This window comes from Dromiciops gliroides, chromosome 6, assembly GCF_019393635.1.
Source record: "Dromiciops gliroides isolate mDroGli1 chromosome 6, mDroGli1.pri, whole genome shotgun sequence".
Taxonomy (NCBI): domain Eukaryota; kingdom Metazoa; phylum Chordata; class Mammalia; order Microbiotheria; family Microbiotheriidae; genus Dromiciops; species Dromiciops gliroides.
The window spans coordinates 15968386-15985748 of record NC_057866.1 but is presented as its reverse complement, the minus strand read 5'-3'; the positions used below and the strand labels follow the sequence as shown (position 1 = coordinate 15985748).

Here is a 17363-nt window from a genome sequence, read left to right as displayed (position 1 = left end):
TGAGAATAGCTAAAAAATTCACATTTGATCATCTTACAATATTTGCTGTTACTTTGCAGTGTTCTCCAAGTTCTGTTCATTTCAATTTGCCTCAATTCATGTAAATCTTTCCAGGTTTTTCTGAGAGCATCTTGGTCATCATTTCTTACAGCACATTAGTATTCCATCACAATCATATACCACAACTTGTTCAGCCATTCCCAAATGGATGCGCATCCCCTCAATTTCCAATTCTTTGCCACCAGAAAAGAGGTGATAGAAATATTTTTGTACATATAAATCCTTTTCCTTTCTGTTTTTTTTTTTTTTTAATCTCTTTTGGGATACAGGCCTAGTAGTGGTATTTCTAGGTCAAAAGGTATGCATGGTTCTATAACCCTTTGTAACGATTGGAATAATGCCACCTGCTGGATACTTACTGTAGAAGAGTTCTGCCCATGAAGGGAAGGTCTTTGAGGGCAAGACCAGGAGTCTTTTCTTCAGGAGTCAGGAAGTGACGCAGACTAGTGGGAGGAGGAAGGAAGAGACTGGCGCTCAGTCTCGGTCTCTTTCCTTTGGACGCTGGCGGAGAAGGGAGCTAGAAATGTGCTCTCCCTTTAATAGATAGGAATCTAGGCCTTTTTCTCTCTCTTTACCAAATTCTTATTCTCCTTAATAAATGCTTAAAAGTCTAACTCTTGCTAAAGCTTATAATTTATTGGCGACCACTCATTAGATATTTTAGACAGTTTAGCTAGAATTTTAGCCCTTAACACCTTTGATTGTAGTTCCAGTTTGCTCTGCTTAATGTTTGAATCAGTTCATGACTCCACCAATAGTGCATTAGTATCTCAATTTTCCCACATTCCCTCTAACATTGTCATTTTCTTGTTCTGTCCTGTTAGCTAATCTAGTAGATGTGAGGCAGTACCTTAAAATTATTTTAATTTGCATTTCTCCAATCAGCAGTGATTTACAGCATTTGTTTCATATAGCTATAGATAAACTTGATTACTTCATCTGAAAACTGACTCTTCATATCTTTTGACCATTTATCAACTAGGGAATGGCTCTTATTTTTATAAATTTAACTCAGTTCTCTATATATTTGACAATTGAGGCCTTTATCAGAGGAGCTTCTTTCAAAAATTTTTTCACAGTTGTGATTGCTAACTGTAACTTAAACTTTTTTTGTTTGTTTGTTTTCTGGGCTTTTTTTTGTATTTTTGCAAGGCAATGAGGTTTAAGTGACTTGCCCAGGGTCACACAGCCAGTAAATGTCAAGTGTCTGAGGCCGGATTTGAACTCAGGCCGTCCTGAATCCAGGGCCGGTGCTTTATCCACTGCACAACCTAGCTGCCCCAACTTAAACTTTTAATAGCCTAAAACTGTACAGAAACTTTTGGAAGATCCTGCATATGCTGTAAAGTGTAAAATTTCCAGTGTGCTTCCTTTACTGTGAGGTACGTAGGTACCTATGAAATCCATTTCCCAGATGAGGGAATTGAGGCTCAGAGATGTTACATGGCACAGACCCTGGCAATAGAGGGTCAGGGTTCAAATTCTACTGAAAATACTTTTTTCAATCTTCCTGGGCCTCAGTTTACTCATCTGTAAAATGAGGGGCTTGGTTGAATCAGATGTCCTCTGAGCGGCCTTCTAGATTTAGATCTTTTTCTCTTATGAGCCTGTCTTGCTATGGGTCATATGGCTATTAAATATTAAAGCTGGGGCCTGAACTGGGGACCCTTTGATTCCCAAACTGGCCCTGTAGGGGATGGGATGAACAATATCACTGAAGCTGTTCAGAGAGAAAATAGGGCATCCCCATCCTCCTTGATCCTGGCCCTTTCCTTATGGTCACCCAATTCTCCTTAGACCCTAATAAATACTCAATAGGAGGAAATGCTATGCATGGGGCTGAGTAGTAGCCAGTGTCTTCATCTGGACTCTTTAGAAAGGAAATTGTGAGGAATAATTGTCCCCCCCCCACCTCCTCCTCCATTCTTTCTTCTTCTCCCCCCTCCAAGGGTCTTATTGCTGAATGGGGAAATTGTTCTGTGTCTCCCAGTGGCTCTGAATGTTGTTGTTTGGGGTCATGAAGGGGCTCTGAGCTGGGGGGCTGGGGGTGGGGTGGGGTATGACCCTGGCAGGGGCCTGAATAGCCATTGTTCCTTTTCTTCCCCTCTTGAATGAGAGGCTGTCTCCAGTCATCTTGGTCATGGCGTCTCCCCTCTGAGAGAAGGTTGGGGAGGGCTTGAGGCCTGGAAGAATGAGGCCTGGGGAGGGACCCTTTCCCATCAGATTGATAGATGGTGATAAAGCTGACAGATGCTAAGATTCCTTCATCCTCGAGGCCCTCTCTCTTCCCGAACCCCCTCCTTTGTGCTTTGTTTCCCATGCTTCTTCATGGAAGGATCCCTGATTGGACAAGGGAGGGACCTGACTTTAGGGTGGAAGTGGGGGAAGGAGAACTGGAAGAATAGAACAGGAGCCTGGAAAGACAGGTGTCCTGAGAGACAGCACGACCTGTAGAAAGCATTGGACTCAGCCTGCCTTTCAGTGCAGGGTCCTGGGATCAAAGCCTGCAAGCGGTTTGAAGGATGGCACATTCCGGGGACTTGATTTCCTCATCTGTCAAATGGGGATCAGAGTTCTTTCACCACCCACCCAACACAGAGGAGGACAAAGCTCTTTAGCTGTAGCCACGGGGTGTTGTGGTCCTCTTCCTTCTCGCTCTTGCCACCCACAGACAATAAAACCCGAGGGGAACCACTCTCCTGCCTCCCACTCCTTAATTTCTCCCTGTGAAAAATGCCTGTAATAATCTCTGTTTCTTCTTCTTCTTCTTCTCCTCCTTCTCCTCCTTCTCTTCCTCCTCCTTCTTCTCCTCCTTCTTCCTCCTCTTCCTCCTCCTCCTCCTTCTTCTCCTTCTCCTCCTCCTCCTTCTTCCTCCTCTTCCTCCTCCTCCTTCTTCTCTTCCTCTTCCTCCTCCTCCTCCTCCTCCTCCTCCTCCTCCTCCTTCTCCTCCTTCTCCTCCTCCTCCTTCTTCCTCCTCTTCCTCCTCCTACTCTTCCTCCTCCCCCCTTCTCTTCCTCCTCCTCCTTCTTCTCTTCCTCCTCCTCCTTCTTCTCTTCCTCTTCCTCCTCCTCTTCTTCCTCTTCCTCCTCCTCTTCTTCCTCCTCCCCCTTCTCTTCCTCTTTCTCCTCCTCCTCCTCCTCTCTTACTAAACTGTGTGACCCTGAGTAAGTCGCCTAATTTTTCTGTCTAGTTTCCTCTTCTGTAAAATGGAGTACATGACATCCATTTCACAGGTTGTGAGGATTGAATGAGGCCATGTATATGAAGTCCTTTTCAAATGTTAAACCCCTACATTAAATGTTAGCCATTTTTATTTTTGAGAGGCAGGTAGCTGACACAGTTGATAAAACACTAGGCCTGGAGTCATGAGGACTTGAGTTCAAATCCAGCCTCAGACATTTGCTAACTGTTTAACCCCGGACAAGTCACTTAACTCCTGTCTGCCTCATTTTCCTCAACTGCAAATTGGATCAAAGAGCATAATTTGGGGTAAAGCATTTAGCGTAGTACTTGGCATATAGTAGGTGCTATATAAATGCTATTGATGGTGATGATAAAGAAACTGAGGGCCCGAGAAAAGGAAGGAACTACCCAATGTCACACAGTTGCAAAATGGCCGAGGGCCCCAATGCTGGAGGAAGGGGATGTGGGAATGCTGCCAGACCTGGTGTCTAACACTCTTCTCTCTACCTCTTTGGCAGGGACCCTCCGTCCTGTCCGTCGAAGCTACTATGATCCAGCCTCAGCGCCTGGGAAAGGCGTGGTCTGGGAGTGGGAGAATGACAACGGCTCCTGGACCCCTTACGACATGGAAGTGGGCATCACCATCCAGCACGCCTATGAGAAACAGCATCCCTGGATCGACCTCACCTCCATTGGCTTCTGCTACGTCATCGACTTCGGCACGATGAGTCAGATTAACAGGCAGACCCAGCGTAAACGTCATATCCGACACCGCCTAGACCTCATCTACCCTGTGGTCACAGGCACATTACCTAAGTCTCAGTCGTGGCCGGTCAGCCCAGGCGTGGCCAGCTCCCCCCCAGGCCCTCCGTGTTCCTGCCCACAGTGCCTCTTGGTGATGAGCGTCAAGGCGGCGGCTGGGGCCAATGGGGGCGTGGGGCTGCTACCGCCCATGCCTGCCCGGAAAAACATGCCTTCCGGTGGGACCAAGGTGCCCCCACCTCCGGGGGCTGGGCCCAAGCCTCTGGACGGGATGGGGACCATTCGGGGTCCAGGGAAGACAATGGCCTCACAGGTGAACAGGAGGCAGGCAAGCAGCACACCGGCCCTGACTTCCTCAACCTCCCCAGCCAGCCCCCCGGGGGCCACCAGCAAGAATGGGCGGGTAGCCCTGGCTACCCTGAACCGCACCAACTTGCAGCGCCTCGCCATCGCCCAGTCCAGAGTGCTGATAGCTTCTGGGTAGGTGTTTCCATCTCTTCCTGTGGAGGGAAGCCAGCTGAAAGCTCAAGGCCCTCCGTGAAGGAGCTCACCATCCATCCTATAGAACACTAGGGGGGGATGAGGGCAGATTGAGATGGTCAGCAATGGACAAGGCACACACTGGGAGGGAGAGGCGGATGGCTCCCCCCGCAGTTCAGACTTCTCTTCCCCTAGCAGTTTTCACTGGTGTAGAAATTAACCTGAAGGGGTGAATGGAGCCAAGGTCCTGTTGTGTCTCTCAAGTGGTTTGGTGGAAAGAACTTTGAATTTGGAGTCAGGGGACTTGGCCTCACATCGTAATTCCCAGTATCACTTTGGGCAAGTCAAACCACCTTGGAGAGGGAGCAAAGAATAGTGGATAGGGTACCGTACTTAAAATCAGGAAGACCTGAGTCCAAATCCTGCCTCATTGAACGCTTATGTCTGTGTGACTCTAGGAAACTCACTTCCTTGGGCTTCGGTTTGTTTCTTCATCTTTAAGGGCTTGGACTAGATGATGGGCAGGCTTCCTTGTAGTGAGAAATCCTAGAAAGTGATTTAAGTGGCTACATAAGGTCGTCTCACCCAAGGGTATTGTCTGGTGGGACTGGGTGATCTCATTTTGGCTCCCTTCTCCCCATTCTTTAACTCATCCTTCAACTGGATCCCTTTAGCTCCAACTCTGTGACCCCACGATCTTTCCCATCTCTTCTTTCCTTTCGTTTGTTTGTTTGTTTGTTTTGCTGGGCAATGGGGGTTAAGTGACTTGCCCAGGGTCACACAGCTACTAAGTGTCAAGTGTCTGAGGCCGGATTTGAACTTAGGTACTCCTGACTTCAGGGCCGGTGCTTTATCCACTGCGCTACCTAGCTGCCCCTCTTTCCTTTTGGGGAGCCCCAGATCTGTGTGTGGTCCTTGAGTGACCCAAATGACTAGAGTGACTTTGGGCTTGGGAGTACCTGTAATCAATGCCAGACTCCATTTGTTCAGAAACTCTACAGGGTCGAGGGACCAAAGCTAAAAATGAAATCCTCCCTGGCCTCAAGGAGAGACCTGAGGATGAAATTGCCCTCAACTTGATTTCTGCATCTGGGAACATAGCGCTACGTAAACTAGAATCATGGACCCTTAAAATATAAGAGCTGGAGGGGACCTTAGCCCTCATTCTAGAGATGGGGAGCCTCTGAGCTGGTCAGGGAGAGAGCTGGGGAGGTAAAGACAAAGGAAGACAGGCTCCTTCTGCCCCATCTCTGCTCATCACCAGTCAGCCCAGGCCCATAGGCCACTTGTGGCATCAAGTCTCAGAATCCCTGGTCATTCCTGGTGCTCCTCAAACTGGGGGAGGGAGAGCCCTGAATTCCTTTGAATCCTAATGGGTGAGTTGATTGTTCTTTCTCTCTCGCCATCTCCCCTTCTTCAGATGCCAGTAGAATTGGAGGCAGGGAATAGGGGTGGAGGGGTAGGCAGGGGTATATCAAAAGGACTATAGAAAGCAGTTTCTTTCCCCCTTGACAAGAGAGGCCTCTCCCTACCCTTCTATATTATATCTCTCAGTCTTTTCCTTTTTCTTTCTTCCTCCGGTCTTCCTTCCCCTGCCTCCTCCCACCCCCCCCCCAACCAAAACCCATCTTCTCTCAGCCCTTTCTTGGCTACTTAATTAGCGTGTTATCCCTCTTTGTCTGTCCTTGCCATCGGCCTTCTGTCGGAGCTCACCCCCTTTCCCCCTCCCCTCTGCCCGTGACCTCTTCAAGCAACTTTCCCACGGAAAAAAAGAGGGGATGGGCAGGAAGAATGAGATAGAGAGGGTTTGGGGGTGGGGGGCACAAAAGATCCTGTGAATTATTCAGTGAGACAAGGGGGGGACTTTCTAAAGAGTAGAAGGGGGGAGTGACTGGTCTGTATGCTGGGAGGGCGGGAATTGTCCCTCTGTGTGTCTCCTCTAGATTAGTGATTTCTCTATCTCCAGCTAGGCCTCGGTTACCGTAGTGATAGACCATTGTCCAGCTCTGGGGATTCCTGGGCTGGCGTGTTTATCTCCGTGAAAACCCTTGCTTCTCAATATGGTTTCTACAGAGATGTCTCCCTGCCCCGCCCCCCCCTTCCCCCTAACCCCATCCCAGTCTTTTCATTCTCTCAGTCATATAGATCAACTCCTTTGGGTTTATGAGGCACCCTCCCCCCCCATTTAGAGAAAGCCAAACAGCCAAGGAATATTCTGATTGGCCAACATGGATGGGGCAGGCAGCCTGGCCTAAGAGGGGTTGCCTGGAGGCTGTGATGGATTATGGCGCCTTCTTAGCAACACTGCCTGCCTCTTCTCAAAGGGGTGGACTCAGTATGAACAGCCTGGGCCCTGCAGAAGGTGTGGCCAGTGTAGACTTTGGCACTGACTGGATCTCTTAGGGAGCTCAGGATGACCGATTTTGGTCTTGTGTAAGGCATGGGCTTGACAAGAAATACAGCCGCGACACTGCTTCGCGGATGGGTCACCACACCCCAGCATATGACTTTTGTCCTCAGCAGATCTGACAGTAAGAATGATCACCCTGGGTTCCACCGGGGCTTGACTTTCTCACATTGGCCTTTGTCTGATTTTTTCCTAGTTCTTTAGTCTTAGATGAACAAGGGGTATGGAAAGGAAGGAAGGACCGATCTTTTTGTTTTTCCGGGGGTGGGGGTGTGGGCTTCTGTTCCATTCTTAGGGAAGGAGTTGTTGGGTCCTTGAGAATCATGAGAATGATGGGTGCTTATCCGAGGTCAGCCATAGAATGCCTGAGCTGGAGGGAATCTTAGCAGTTACTGGCACTTACCACAGGACATAGACTAGCAGAGCTGCTTTGGAACTTAGAACGGAGAATAGCAGCACTGGAAGGGATCTTCATGGTCAGCAGCCAACAGATGTGTATTAAGTACTCAGATGCTTGAAATGAACAGGACCTCAGGTTAAGTGACTTAGAACAGAGAACTTCAGCTGGGGGAGCCTTAGAACATGGATTGCCCAGGCTGGGAGGGACCTTAGAAATCAAATAGTCCAATCTCCTCACTTTTCATATGGGGAAATGAAGGGAGACCCAGTGAAGCAGAAATGAGTTCTCCAGCCTCACCATTAGATGGGCCTCTTTCTTCCATGAAACCACCTCCAACCTTCATTGTCCCTTTACCCACAGCACACCTCTCCTGCCCTACAGAAGGAATCCTCGCCTCCTCCCATGAGTGTGTGTGTCCATGTATGTTCTCTGGTTTCCCCCTCCTGCTCTTGTGGGCCTAGTTCCCCAGATGGGCCTGCTGTATGCCTGCCTGTACTTTGCTGCTGTTTCCTGTTTGCCTGGGTCGGGTGTGGAAACCTGCCAGTCCAGTTTGTGGGAACAAAGGTGGCTTTTGTCACCCAAATCACAGCAACATATCAGCTGGGATGGGGGCTTTCTTGTGGAGGTGCTTGGAGGTGCTTGGGCGAACACAGGTGCAGTGCTACCATCTCCCGATGGTGAGAACACAGCCTGGGAGACACTTTAGAAGCATTTGTTGGGGGGGGGGCAGAGCTATTTCAAAATCCATGCCCCTTCTTGGGAAGGTAGTTTTTTAAGGATCCATCCCGGTCTAAAACCTAGGATCACTAAGTGGGGAGAAAATTTTCAGAGTAACATAGTGACAGAACCAAGTCAGTGGATTTTTTAAAAAATGAGATTTAGAGTTAGAAGAAATCATAGAGATGATCTAACTGACCCCCTCAGTTTGCAGATGGGTAAACTGAGGCCCAGGGAAGAAATTACCAATAGGGGTCACCCAGGCTGTAGAGAGTCTCAATCCCCACTCCTTCCCACCTTTGCATGCATAGAGCCCTTTTCCCTCCTCTGATCTTACCCCAGGCTGTGTCTCCCAAGTCCCATTGTGCACCTGTCATTTCCCATAATCCCATAGCCCAAATGTCCCTTCCTTTGGGTCAGACCTTGCATGAATGCTCTTCAGCTCCTTTTTGAGATCAGTTGCCCCAGCTATGATTGGTGGGGGGGGGGAGGTGGTGGTTCTTGCCTTTGAAGAAGGACTGGGAGGATACCCCTCCCCCCACTTCCGGCCTCCACCCCTAATAATCACCTGTCCTCTGAGTGCCCCAAGGGATGGGTGGAGCAGGGAGTTTGAGAGCTGTGGAGAGCTCATTTTTCCTGTTTGCCTCTTTTATCTGGGGAAAAGAGATAGCTGATCATCTGTCTTTTGTGTTGGACTCTGGTTGTTTTTAGACCCAAACGGGTGATTTCTTTGGTACTGGGAATTCCCAATGAGTCAATTCCCTTGAACATTCCAGATAGTTGCATTCTCTCTACATTTTAAAAAAAGAATTGTCTGGGTCACTGAGAAGTGATGAATGTGATGCAGCCAAGAACATGTTAGAAGAGGGATTTGAACCCTATTCGGAGACATTCCTGATTCTGAGTTTTTCTGAGTGTTAAGAGAATCATAGGCTTCAGTTTATCCCAACAAGCATTTATTAAGTCAGGCAACATGGTAAGCACTGGGAATACAATGACAAAAAGGACATCAGTCCCTTAGCTAAACTGTTCTACCAAGCTCTCCTCTGTTGTAATTTCCTGGGGCCATACCAACACTGGCAGCAAGCTGAATTTGGCCCTGGGGCCACCCCTGATCTAGCCCAATCCCATCCACAGATGAGGAAATAGAGACCTAGACAAAGAATGTCACTTCCCTAAGGTCACACAGATCTTAAGTGGAAGATCTGGGATAGCAGTGAAGAGAAAGGGGAACCCCTCTTGGGCTGAAGATTCGAGATCATGAGCAGATAATAATATATTTATTCCTTCCTCATCCAGTGTCCCCACCGTCCCAGTGAAGAATCTCAACGGGTCCAGTCCTGTGAATCCTGCCTTGGCAGGTAAGAGGGAGCCTTCACTTTGCCCCCAATATTAGCAGTTGCCAAGCACACAGATAAGAGGAGGGAAGTGGGTTACCAAAGGGACGCTTTTCTACTCCGGCTTATTTCCTCCTTTTTCTTAACAGTTTTACTATTGTCTTTGGGGTTTATACCACAGATACTGCCATATTTAACTCTGCCTCCTACCCCCTACATGCCAAGTGCATGCGCTCTCTCTCTCTTTTTCTCTCTCTCTCTCTCCCTCACAACACAGACACACAGACACACACACACTGAGCCATATCTTTTAACAGAAAATCAAACAAGCCCAGGTCATGTAGTCGCAGTATCTCATGGGGTATACAAGGTTCCAGAGCCACAGTCCCCCACTTCCAGTGAAAGGAGGTTGGGGCATCTCCTCATCTGTCCTCCAGCACCAAGACTGGGCCCTGTAGTAACACTGTATTAATTATCCTTCTGTTGTTTGTTTTGGTTTTTCCCTGTTTGCACCATTTTGTCTTTGTGTCAGTTCTTTCCTGATTCTGCTTCCTCTCCTCTGTACCCCATCATCCCCTTATCCCCACATGTCTCTGCCTTCCTTCCATTCATCACTTCTTGTGGCCCAATAACATTTCATTCCGTGAGTGTGCCTCAGTGCGTTCAGCCCCCCTCCCCGCTGGAGGCCCGCTGTGTTTCCGGTTATTGGCTCCCACAAAAGGTGCTGCTCTGATGATTGTGGCATCCATAGGACCTTCCTGACTTTGACCTCCTTGGGGTGTATAATACCCTTTACTATAACTTTATAAATGCACGTTTTCTTAATGCCAGAAAAGGGGGCGTCTTCATGGCCCAGGGTGATGTGTTTTGTGATCATTCAGGGCCCATGTGTCGGAGGGCTTAAAGCCTCCCTTGAACAATGGCCTGGGAGAGATACAATTGTCAACCTTTGCCTAGGAAGCAGACATGGCTTATTCTGGCTGTTTGAGCATGGCAGGTGGGACTTGGAGCAAAGAAAATAAAGGGGGAGGTGTCTTTTGTCAGAGAGAGAGAGGATTTGAATGTCCTTTGGGAACAGAATGGGGATTCCAGGAGTGGGGATGGGCAGAGTGATGCTTGACAGAATCCAGAAAGAAAGGAGTGGAGGTTGAGGGGGGGGGGACGATATCAGAGGAGGCTGGGAGGGAGGAGAATGGGCCATGCTCGTGGATTCTTCATCTGTTCTCTTTTTCCTACTCCCCTTTTAGGAATCACAGGAATCCTTATGAGTGCTGCAGGATTGCCCGTGTGCCTCACCCGACCACCTAAGCTGGTCCTGCACCCTCCTCCTGTCAGCAAGAGTGAAATCAAGTCCATCCCAGGAGTCTCCAACACAAGCCGAAAGACCACCAAAAAACAAGCCAAGAAAGGTATTCTCCTTCCAGCTTCACCGGGGAGTGGGAGGTCCAAAGAGCCGGGTTCAAAGCCCATCTCTGCCACTCGCTGTGTGTTTTGGAAAGTCACTTCCTCTCTCTGGGAGGCAGGTTCCTTACCTGAGAAAAGTAGGATTAGACCAGATGACCTGGTCCTTTTTCCAGTGCAGACATCTTACTTTCTAAGAGTCTGTTCATTGCCCTCCTGTCTCTGACCTGCTGTACTCCAAGGGTCCTTCCAGAAGTGACATTTTTTGTGGGAAGAACCTTCCCAGCTCTGACATTTCCTGTTCTAAGGTCCCTCCTTGTTGCAGCGTTCTGTGTGCTAAGTTCCCTCTTAGCTTTGATATTCCATGTTCTAAGGGCCCTCCCAGTCATATGTTCTAAGGTTTCCCTATATCCAGTATTCACTGATTCTGTGACTTCCCTTCTTTGGACCTCAGTTTCCTCTTCTATCGGCTTCTACTAGTCCAACATACCTTATCCACATAGAGGAAATAGAAGTGGAAGCACTTTGAAGCCTAGGAAGATAAACATGATTCTCCCTCTTCCTGTCACCCAGGTGTGGCCACAGAGAGGGCTGTGCATCCACCCTGGACCCTTAGCTGAGAGATTTCCTCATAGGCCTGTCCCATAGACTTGGGAACCCCCTTTCTCTAACTCATTGAGGTGTCATGGAAGGAAGCCTGGCCTGGGAGCCAGGTTGCCCCCAGGGTTAGTCCCCCAAGTCTTCTGCCTAACTTAACGTATGATCTTAGATAAGTCATTAACCAGAGCTTCACTTCCTCCCTTTGTAAAATGAAGGCATTAGCCCAGGTCTCTTTCATTGCTGACATCTGGTAGTTCCTTCCATGAAGGAATCTTTCTCAGCCTTTCCCTTTTCTCCCACTACTCCCTTCTCTGGTTGAAGCCTTCTCAGGCCCTGCCCTACTGCAGGGCCACTCTTAGCTTCTATGGCAGGATTGGCAGACCTGCCCTCACTGAGCTTCCACACTGGGGCGATGGAGGAAACTTGTCGGGAGAAAGACCAATTGCATTCTGGTCTGCTCCAAAATCCCATGGCTTAATCTCATTCCCTGCAATTTCCACTTGGGTCCAGCCTTCATTGTGTCATAGGAACTTTGGAAAGTTATTGAGTCTTTTTAAAAATCAGACTTGGGATTTCATTGGGAATGAGGGAACTCACTTCACCAATGCAGGTTGGCACCTATTCTGCAGTTTAGAGAGCTGAATGTCTTGCTGAGGGTCCCACAGCTAACCTTTGTTAGGCATGGTCTTGTGTCTAGAGGCTAGCTTTGGCAGCCTTTGATCTAGCCTTTAAGTGTGGGGGAGGGGGAAGAGAGGGAGGGGCTCCTGTAGCTTGGTGGCTGAATCACTGGTTTTTGCCCTGGGTTGTGGATTAGAAACTCACCAGAGTCCAGTATAATCTTTGTAGGAAGCTAGCCTTGGAGCCAGAGGACTAACCAGTAGGACCTTGGGTGCGCCACACTTTGAGACTTAATCTGAGAACTCTTTAAAAAGTAGAATTGGCCAAAAGGAAAAGGAGGCACAAAAGCTTACTGAAGAAGATAATTCCTTAAAAATTAGAGTCGGGGGACAGCTAGGTGGCACAGTGGATAGAGCACTGGCCCTGGATTCAGTAGGACCTGAGTTCAAATCCGGCCTCAGACACTTGACACTTACTAGCTGTGTGACCCTGGGCAAATCACTTAACCCTCATTGGCCCGCAAAAAGAACATAAAAATAAAAATGAAAAAATTAGAGCCAGGCAAATGGAAGCTAATGACTTTATGAGAAATCAAGAAATAATAATCTGCTCATTTCTAAGTGGATCAAAGGCATCTTGGTTCAAACTTTGGTCCTGCTCCTTACTACCTGTGTGACCTTGAGCAATTTACTTTGCTTTTCTTTGCCTCAGTTTCCTCATTTGTTAAAAGAGGAGGTTGGCCTAGATCAGAAGTGTCAGACTTGTAACTCTTAAGTGCAACCCAAACCAGATTAAAATGTAATTGGGAAATATTTAAGAAAAGAAATTAAAATATAACACCACATAGATAATGTTAGTTTGAGGTTTTCTAAGTCAACATGGGGCCCATAGGTATCAGTTTCTATTTGAGCTTGATACCACTGGCCTAGATGGTCATGAGTATGCCTTCCACACTTTTCATTCTATCACTTGTTGACAGGGTCACAGCATCATAAATTTACAATTGACTAGGTGGGTCACAGATGGCATCTCGTCCAACCCTCTCATCTGACAGATGAGGAAACTGAGACCCAGAGAGGTTAAGTGATTTTTTCCCCCCAAGATTATGCATTTAGTGAGGCAACTGGTGACGCAATGGATGGAACACCGGGCCTGGGGTCAGGAAGACCTTAATTCAAATTCAGCCATAGACACTAGCTCTGTGACCCTAGGCATGTAACTTAATCTTTGTCTGCCTCAGTTTCCTCAACTTTAAGATGGTATAAAGTTTAAAAACCTTCATAATAACAGTACCTACATTGCAGAATTGTTATGAGGATCAAATAAGATAAGATTTGTAAAGTGGTTAGCACAGTACCTAGCACATAGTAGTCACGATATAAAATGCATATTCCATTTCCCCTTTCTTTCCCTTGTGAGTGACAGAGGCTGTATTTGAACCTGTATACTCTCATTCTTTTAACTCTGAAGAGTGCTCTTCTTTTTTTTTCTATTTATTTAGTATTTTATTTTTCCCCAGTTACATGTAAGGACAATTTTTAACATCATTTTTAAAACTTTGTGTTCCAAATTCTCTCCCTTCCTCCCTCATTGAGAAGGCAAGCAATTCAATATAAGTTATACATGTGTAGTCATGCAAAACATTTTCATATTAGACTTGTTGTAAAAGAATACAGACCCCCCCAAATTCAAGAAAAATCAAGTTAAAATAATATGCTTCAATTTATATTCAGATACCATTAGTTGTTTTCTGGGGATGGGTAGCATTTTTCATTGTAAGTCCTTCAGAGTTGTCTTGGATCATTGTATTGCTGAAAATAGCCAAGTCATTCACATCTGATCATCATACAATGTTGTTACTTTGTACACAGTACGTTTCACTTTGTATCAGCTCATCTAAGTCTTTCCAGGTTTTTCTGAGAGCATCCTGCTCATCATTTCTTATAGCACAATAGTATTCCATCAAAATTGTTGAGTACAGGATCCTGCCAACTATGACACTTGTAGGGTACAGGCAGGGGCTCATATGTATACCTCTCCCGTACCCCTAATCTAGGGGGATACAACTCGATACCAAAGAAAACCATTGGCAGCTCCAGGGTTAAAGAAATAAAATTTATTTAAAGAAGACTTACATGGGGCAGCTAGGTAGCTCAGTGGATAAAGCACCGGCCCTGGATTCAGGAGGACCTGAGTGCAAATCTGGACTCAGACACTTGACACTTACTAGCTGTGTGACCCTGGACAAGTCACTTAACCCTCATTGTCCCACCAAAAAAAAAAAAAACCAAACAAACCAAAGCAAAAATAAAGAAGACTTACTTACAGGAGGCTGAGTGTACAGGATGGCTGGTGGATGTTATGTGAATTCCCAGCCATGCCTGATATTTATACATATAAGCATTCCTGGCAGAAAGCTTGAATCAGAGGTATAGGGGCACATGCCCAGGGGTTGATCGGTCACAAGGTTGCATGACTTCCCTGTGTTTGGCTAGGATACACTGAATGTACTTTAAGGGTAGCCTCCAAGTCTCTTCCTTATCTGGATATTCATTTCTGCCTGCCTCGGATCCCACCCTCCAACTATACTTCCCTGGGAAACTATTGATAAGAATGTCTCCAGGACTGCCAAGGGCAGGCTGACAATGTGGTCATGTGTCTAAAAGATGAGCATGCACACATGCCTCCCCTTAGGTAACAGGGTGCATGGAAGGTCAGATTGTGAGACTGGGCCATGCAGATAAAACCACTGTACCCTACAATAATCATATACCACAGCTTATTCAGCCATTCCCTAAGTGATGCATATCCCCTAAATTTCCAATTCTTTGCCACCAGAAAAGAGCTTCTATAAATATTTTTTATATATATAGGTTATCTTCCTTTTTTGTTTTTTATTCTTTTTTTGGATACAGACCTAGTAGTGGTATCTCTAGGTCAAATAGTATGCATGGTTTTATAGCCCTTTGGGTATAGTTCCAAATTGCTCTATAAAATGGTTGAATCAGTTTACAACTCCACCAACAGTACATTAATGTTTCATTTGCCCCATATCCCCTATAATATTTGTCATTTTCCTCTGCCGTCATATAATCTAATCCACTAGGTATAAGGTAGTACCGCAGAATTGTTTGGACTTGCATCTTTCCAATCAATAGTGAGTTTTAGAGCATTTTTTTCATATAGTTTTGATCATTTCATCTGAAAATTGTTCATATTTTTTGATCATTTATGAATCGGGGAATGGCAAGAGTCCTCTTCTTCAAAGAATGCTATAGTATCCCTATTTTGTGGCAGGAAAACTAAAGCGCAAAGAGATTACAGCTAGGCCCCTATTGGCAGAAACAAAGAATCCCCTGAAATGGTTGGATTATTCGAATTCACATTGTATATTTCCATTGGGCTGGAACCAATGACTATATTTTACATTATTATAACTTTGAATCCTGGGAATTCATTCATCATTTGCACTGATTTACCTACCTGAAATTCCTTGACCTCTAACACACAGCCAGTATGTGGCGGAGCCAGACTTGAACTCTGGTCTTCGCAGCCCTGTTTCCACTACTTGGTTGTGCATCTCTTTATGAGCTCCTCTCATATTCTTGAAGACTATGCAGATCCTTTCATTTTCTGTCCCCAAACTCTGGTTGTCAGCACTGGCTCCTCCCTTCCCATGTACTCAATCTCTGCTCCTTCCCTGAATGCCTCCCCAGCCTTCCTCCATTCCAGTAACCCCTGGTTTCTCTCTAGCCATGCCTCTCTCCTGTCCTTCCCTCCTTCCCCTCCCCTCCTCCTCTCCTTATCTCTCCACTTTTGCTCCCCTCCTCTCCTTCCCTTCTCTTACTTTGTTCTCCAACTATACTTGCCCAGGAGGGAGGTTGCTCCCCTTGTCTTGAAGCCACTATCCAATCCAACCTTAATACCGCTGCCTGAGCAATCTCTCTTGTTTGTGGCGTTGGACGGATGCTCGAGAGTTCAGAAATGATCTTTGTCTCCCTGTTGCTGACTGAGTCGGTTCCAAACTTCTCTGTTTGCCAATCAGGTCCCTGCCTGCTCTGGTATCCCCTCAGCTTCTCAGCCTTCTCTCTGATTCCTCCTAGCCCTGCACGCTGGGCTCTTGCTGACACAGTGGCGGGGCTCAGACTCTCCATGCCCAGATGTCCTCCTTCCCTTTCTTCACCTGTTGAATTTCTACTCATTTTTATAAGCCTGGTCACCTCCTTCCAGAAGCCTGTAGTGATCTTGCCCTGGTCATTTACCACCTTTCATATCAGACCTCATCTGACTTATGGTTTCTTACCTCTGATGAATATCTTGTGGTGCAGTGGGCAAACTGTTGTCTTTGGAGTATGAAAACTTGTGTTCGAATCCCACCCTAAGACCGTATGACCTTGGGCAAGTCACAGTTTCTTCAGTTTCCTCATCTGGAAACAAAGGGGATAGAGTCAGTGGCCCCTGAAATTCTTTGCAGCTTTTGATCCACGATACTAATAGTTGTGTGTGTGTGTGGGTGTGTGTGTGTGTGTGTATTTTATCCCTTTACTAGACTGTGAGGTCCATGAGACTTGGGGCCCTGTTTTACCTGAACTTTATTCCTCCCCTGGTACTCTCTGCCCAGAGGACACTTAATCGATGTTGGGCATATTTGTCATTATCCCTTCCCTGGCCCCCTCTCACGTACCTATCCCTACAGGGAAGACTCCAGAAGAAGTGCTGAAAAAGTACCTGCAGAAAGTGCGCCACCCGCCAGACGAGGTGAGGCGTGTGGAGATGGGGGCAAGGGCTCAGACTGTGATTGCCAGTTTAGGTTTCAGGTGCTCATCGCTATCCCCTGTCCTGTTAAATGCTTCAGTGGTCACCTCCTAGAGGGGTGACCTTCCACAGCTACCAAAATAATCTCCTTTAGGCATGGGTCTGACTGTGTTACCCCTCCTCCCAAAGACCTTCAATAGCATCCTCTTACCTCTATGGAACATTAAGAAATACCCTTAGGGGCAGCTAGGTGGCAGTGGATAGAGCACTGGCCCTGGAGTCAAGAGTACCTGAGTTCAAATCCGACCTCAGACACTTAACACTTAATAGCTGTGTTACCCTGGGCAAGTCACTTAACCCCAATTACCTCACTTATAAAAAAAAAAAGAAAAAGAAAAAAAAGAAATACCCTTAGAAGGCCATGGGTTATTCACTATTTTTGTTTCATGAACCCCTTTGATGGGCTAGTGATGTCTATGAACCCTCTCTGAGAGAAATGTTTTTAGGTGCATCAAATAAAATTTATAGAATAACATTGAAATGTAGTTTCCAAAAAATATACATACACGTATATGTGTATTAACATAAAGTATGCATGTGTGAACATGCATGCATACATACATCCTAGATGAAGACCCCCTGC

General features: G+C 46.7%; 1 protein-coding gene across 5 annotated transcripts in view; it reads left to right on the top strand.

Moving 5' to 3' along the window:
• Nucleotides 1-17363, top strand: part of DTX4 (deltex E3 ubiquitin ligase 4) — a 37839-nt gene that overhangs the window by 12370 nt on the left and 8106 nt on the right. For all 5 annotated transcript variants that reach the window (XM_043969594.1, XM_043969591.1, XM_043969595.1 and 2 more), the window contains 4 exons: nt 3762-4485; nt 9309-9370; nt 10594-10755; nt 16662-16723. In XM_043969594.1, coding sequence (XP_043825529.1) covers nt 3869-4485; nt 9309-9370; nt 10594-10755; nt 16662-16723 — 903 coding nt within the window. In that variant the 5' untranslated portion in view covers nt 3762-3868. The remainder of the gene's footprint in view (nt 1-3761; nt 4486-9308; nt 9371-10593; nt 10756-16661; nt 16724-17363) is intronic.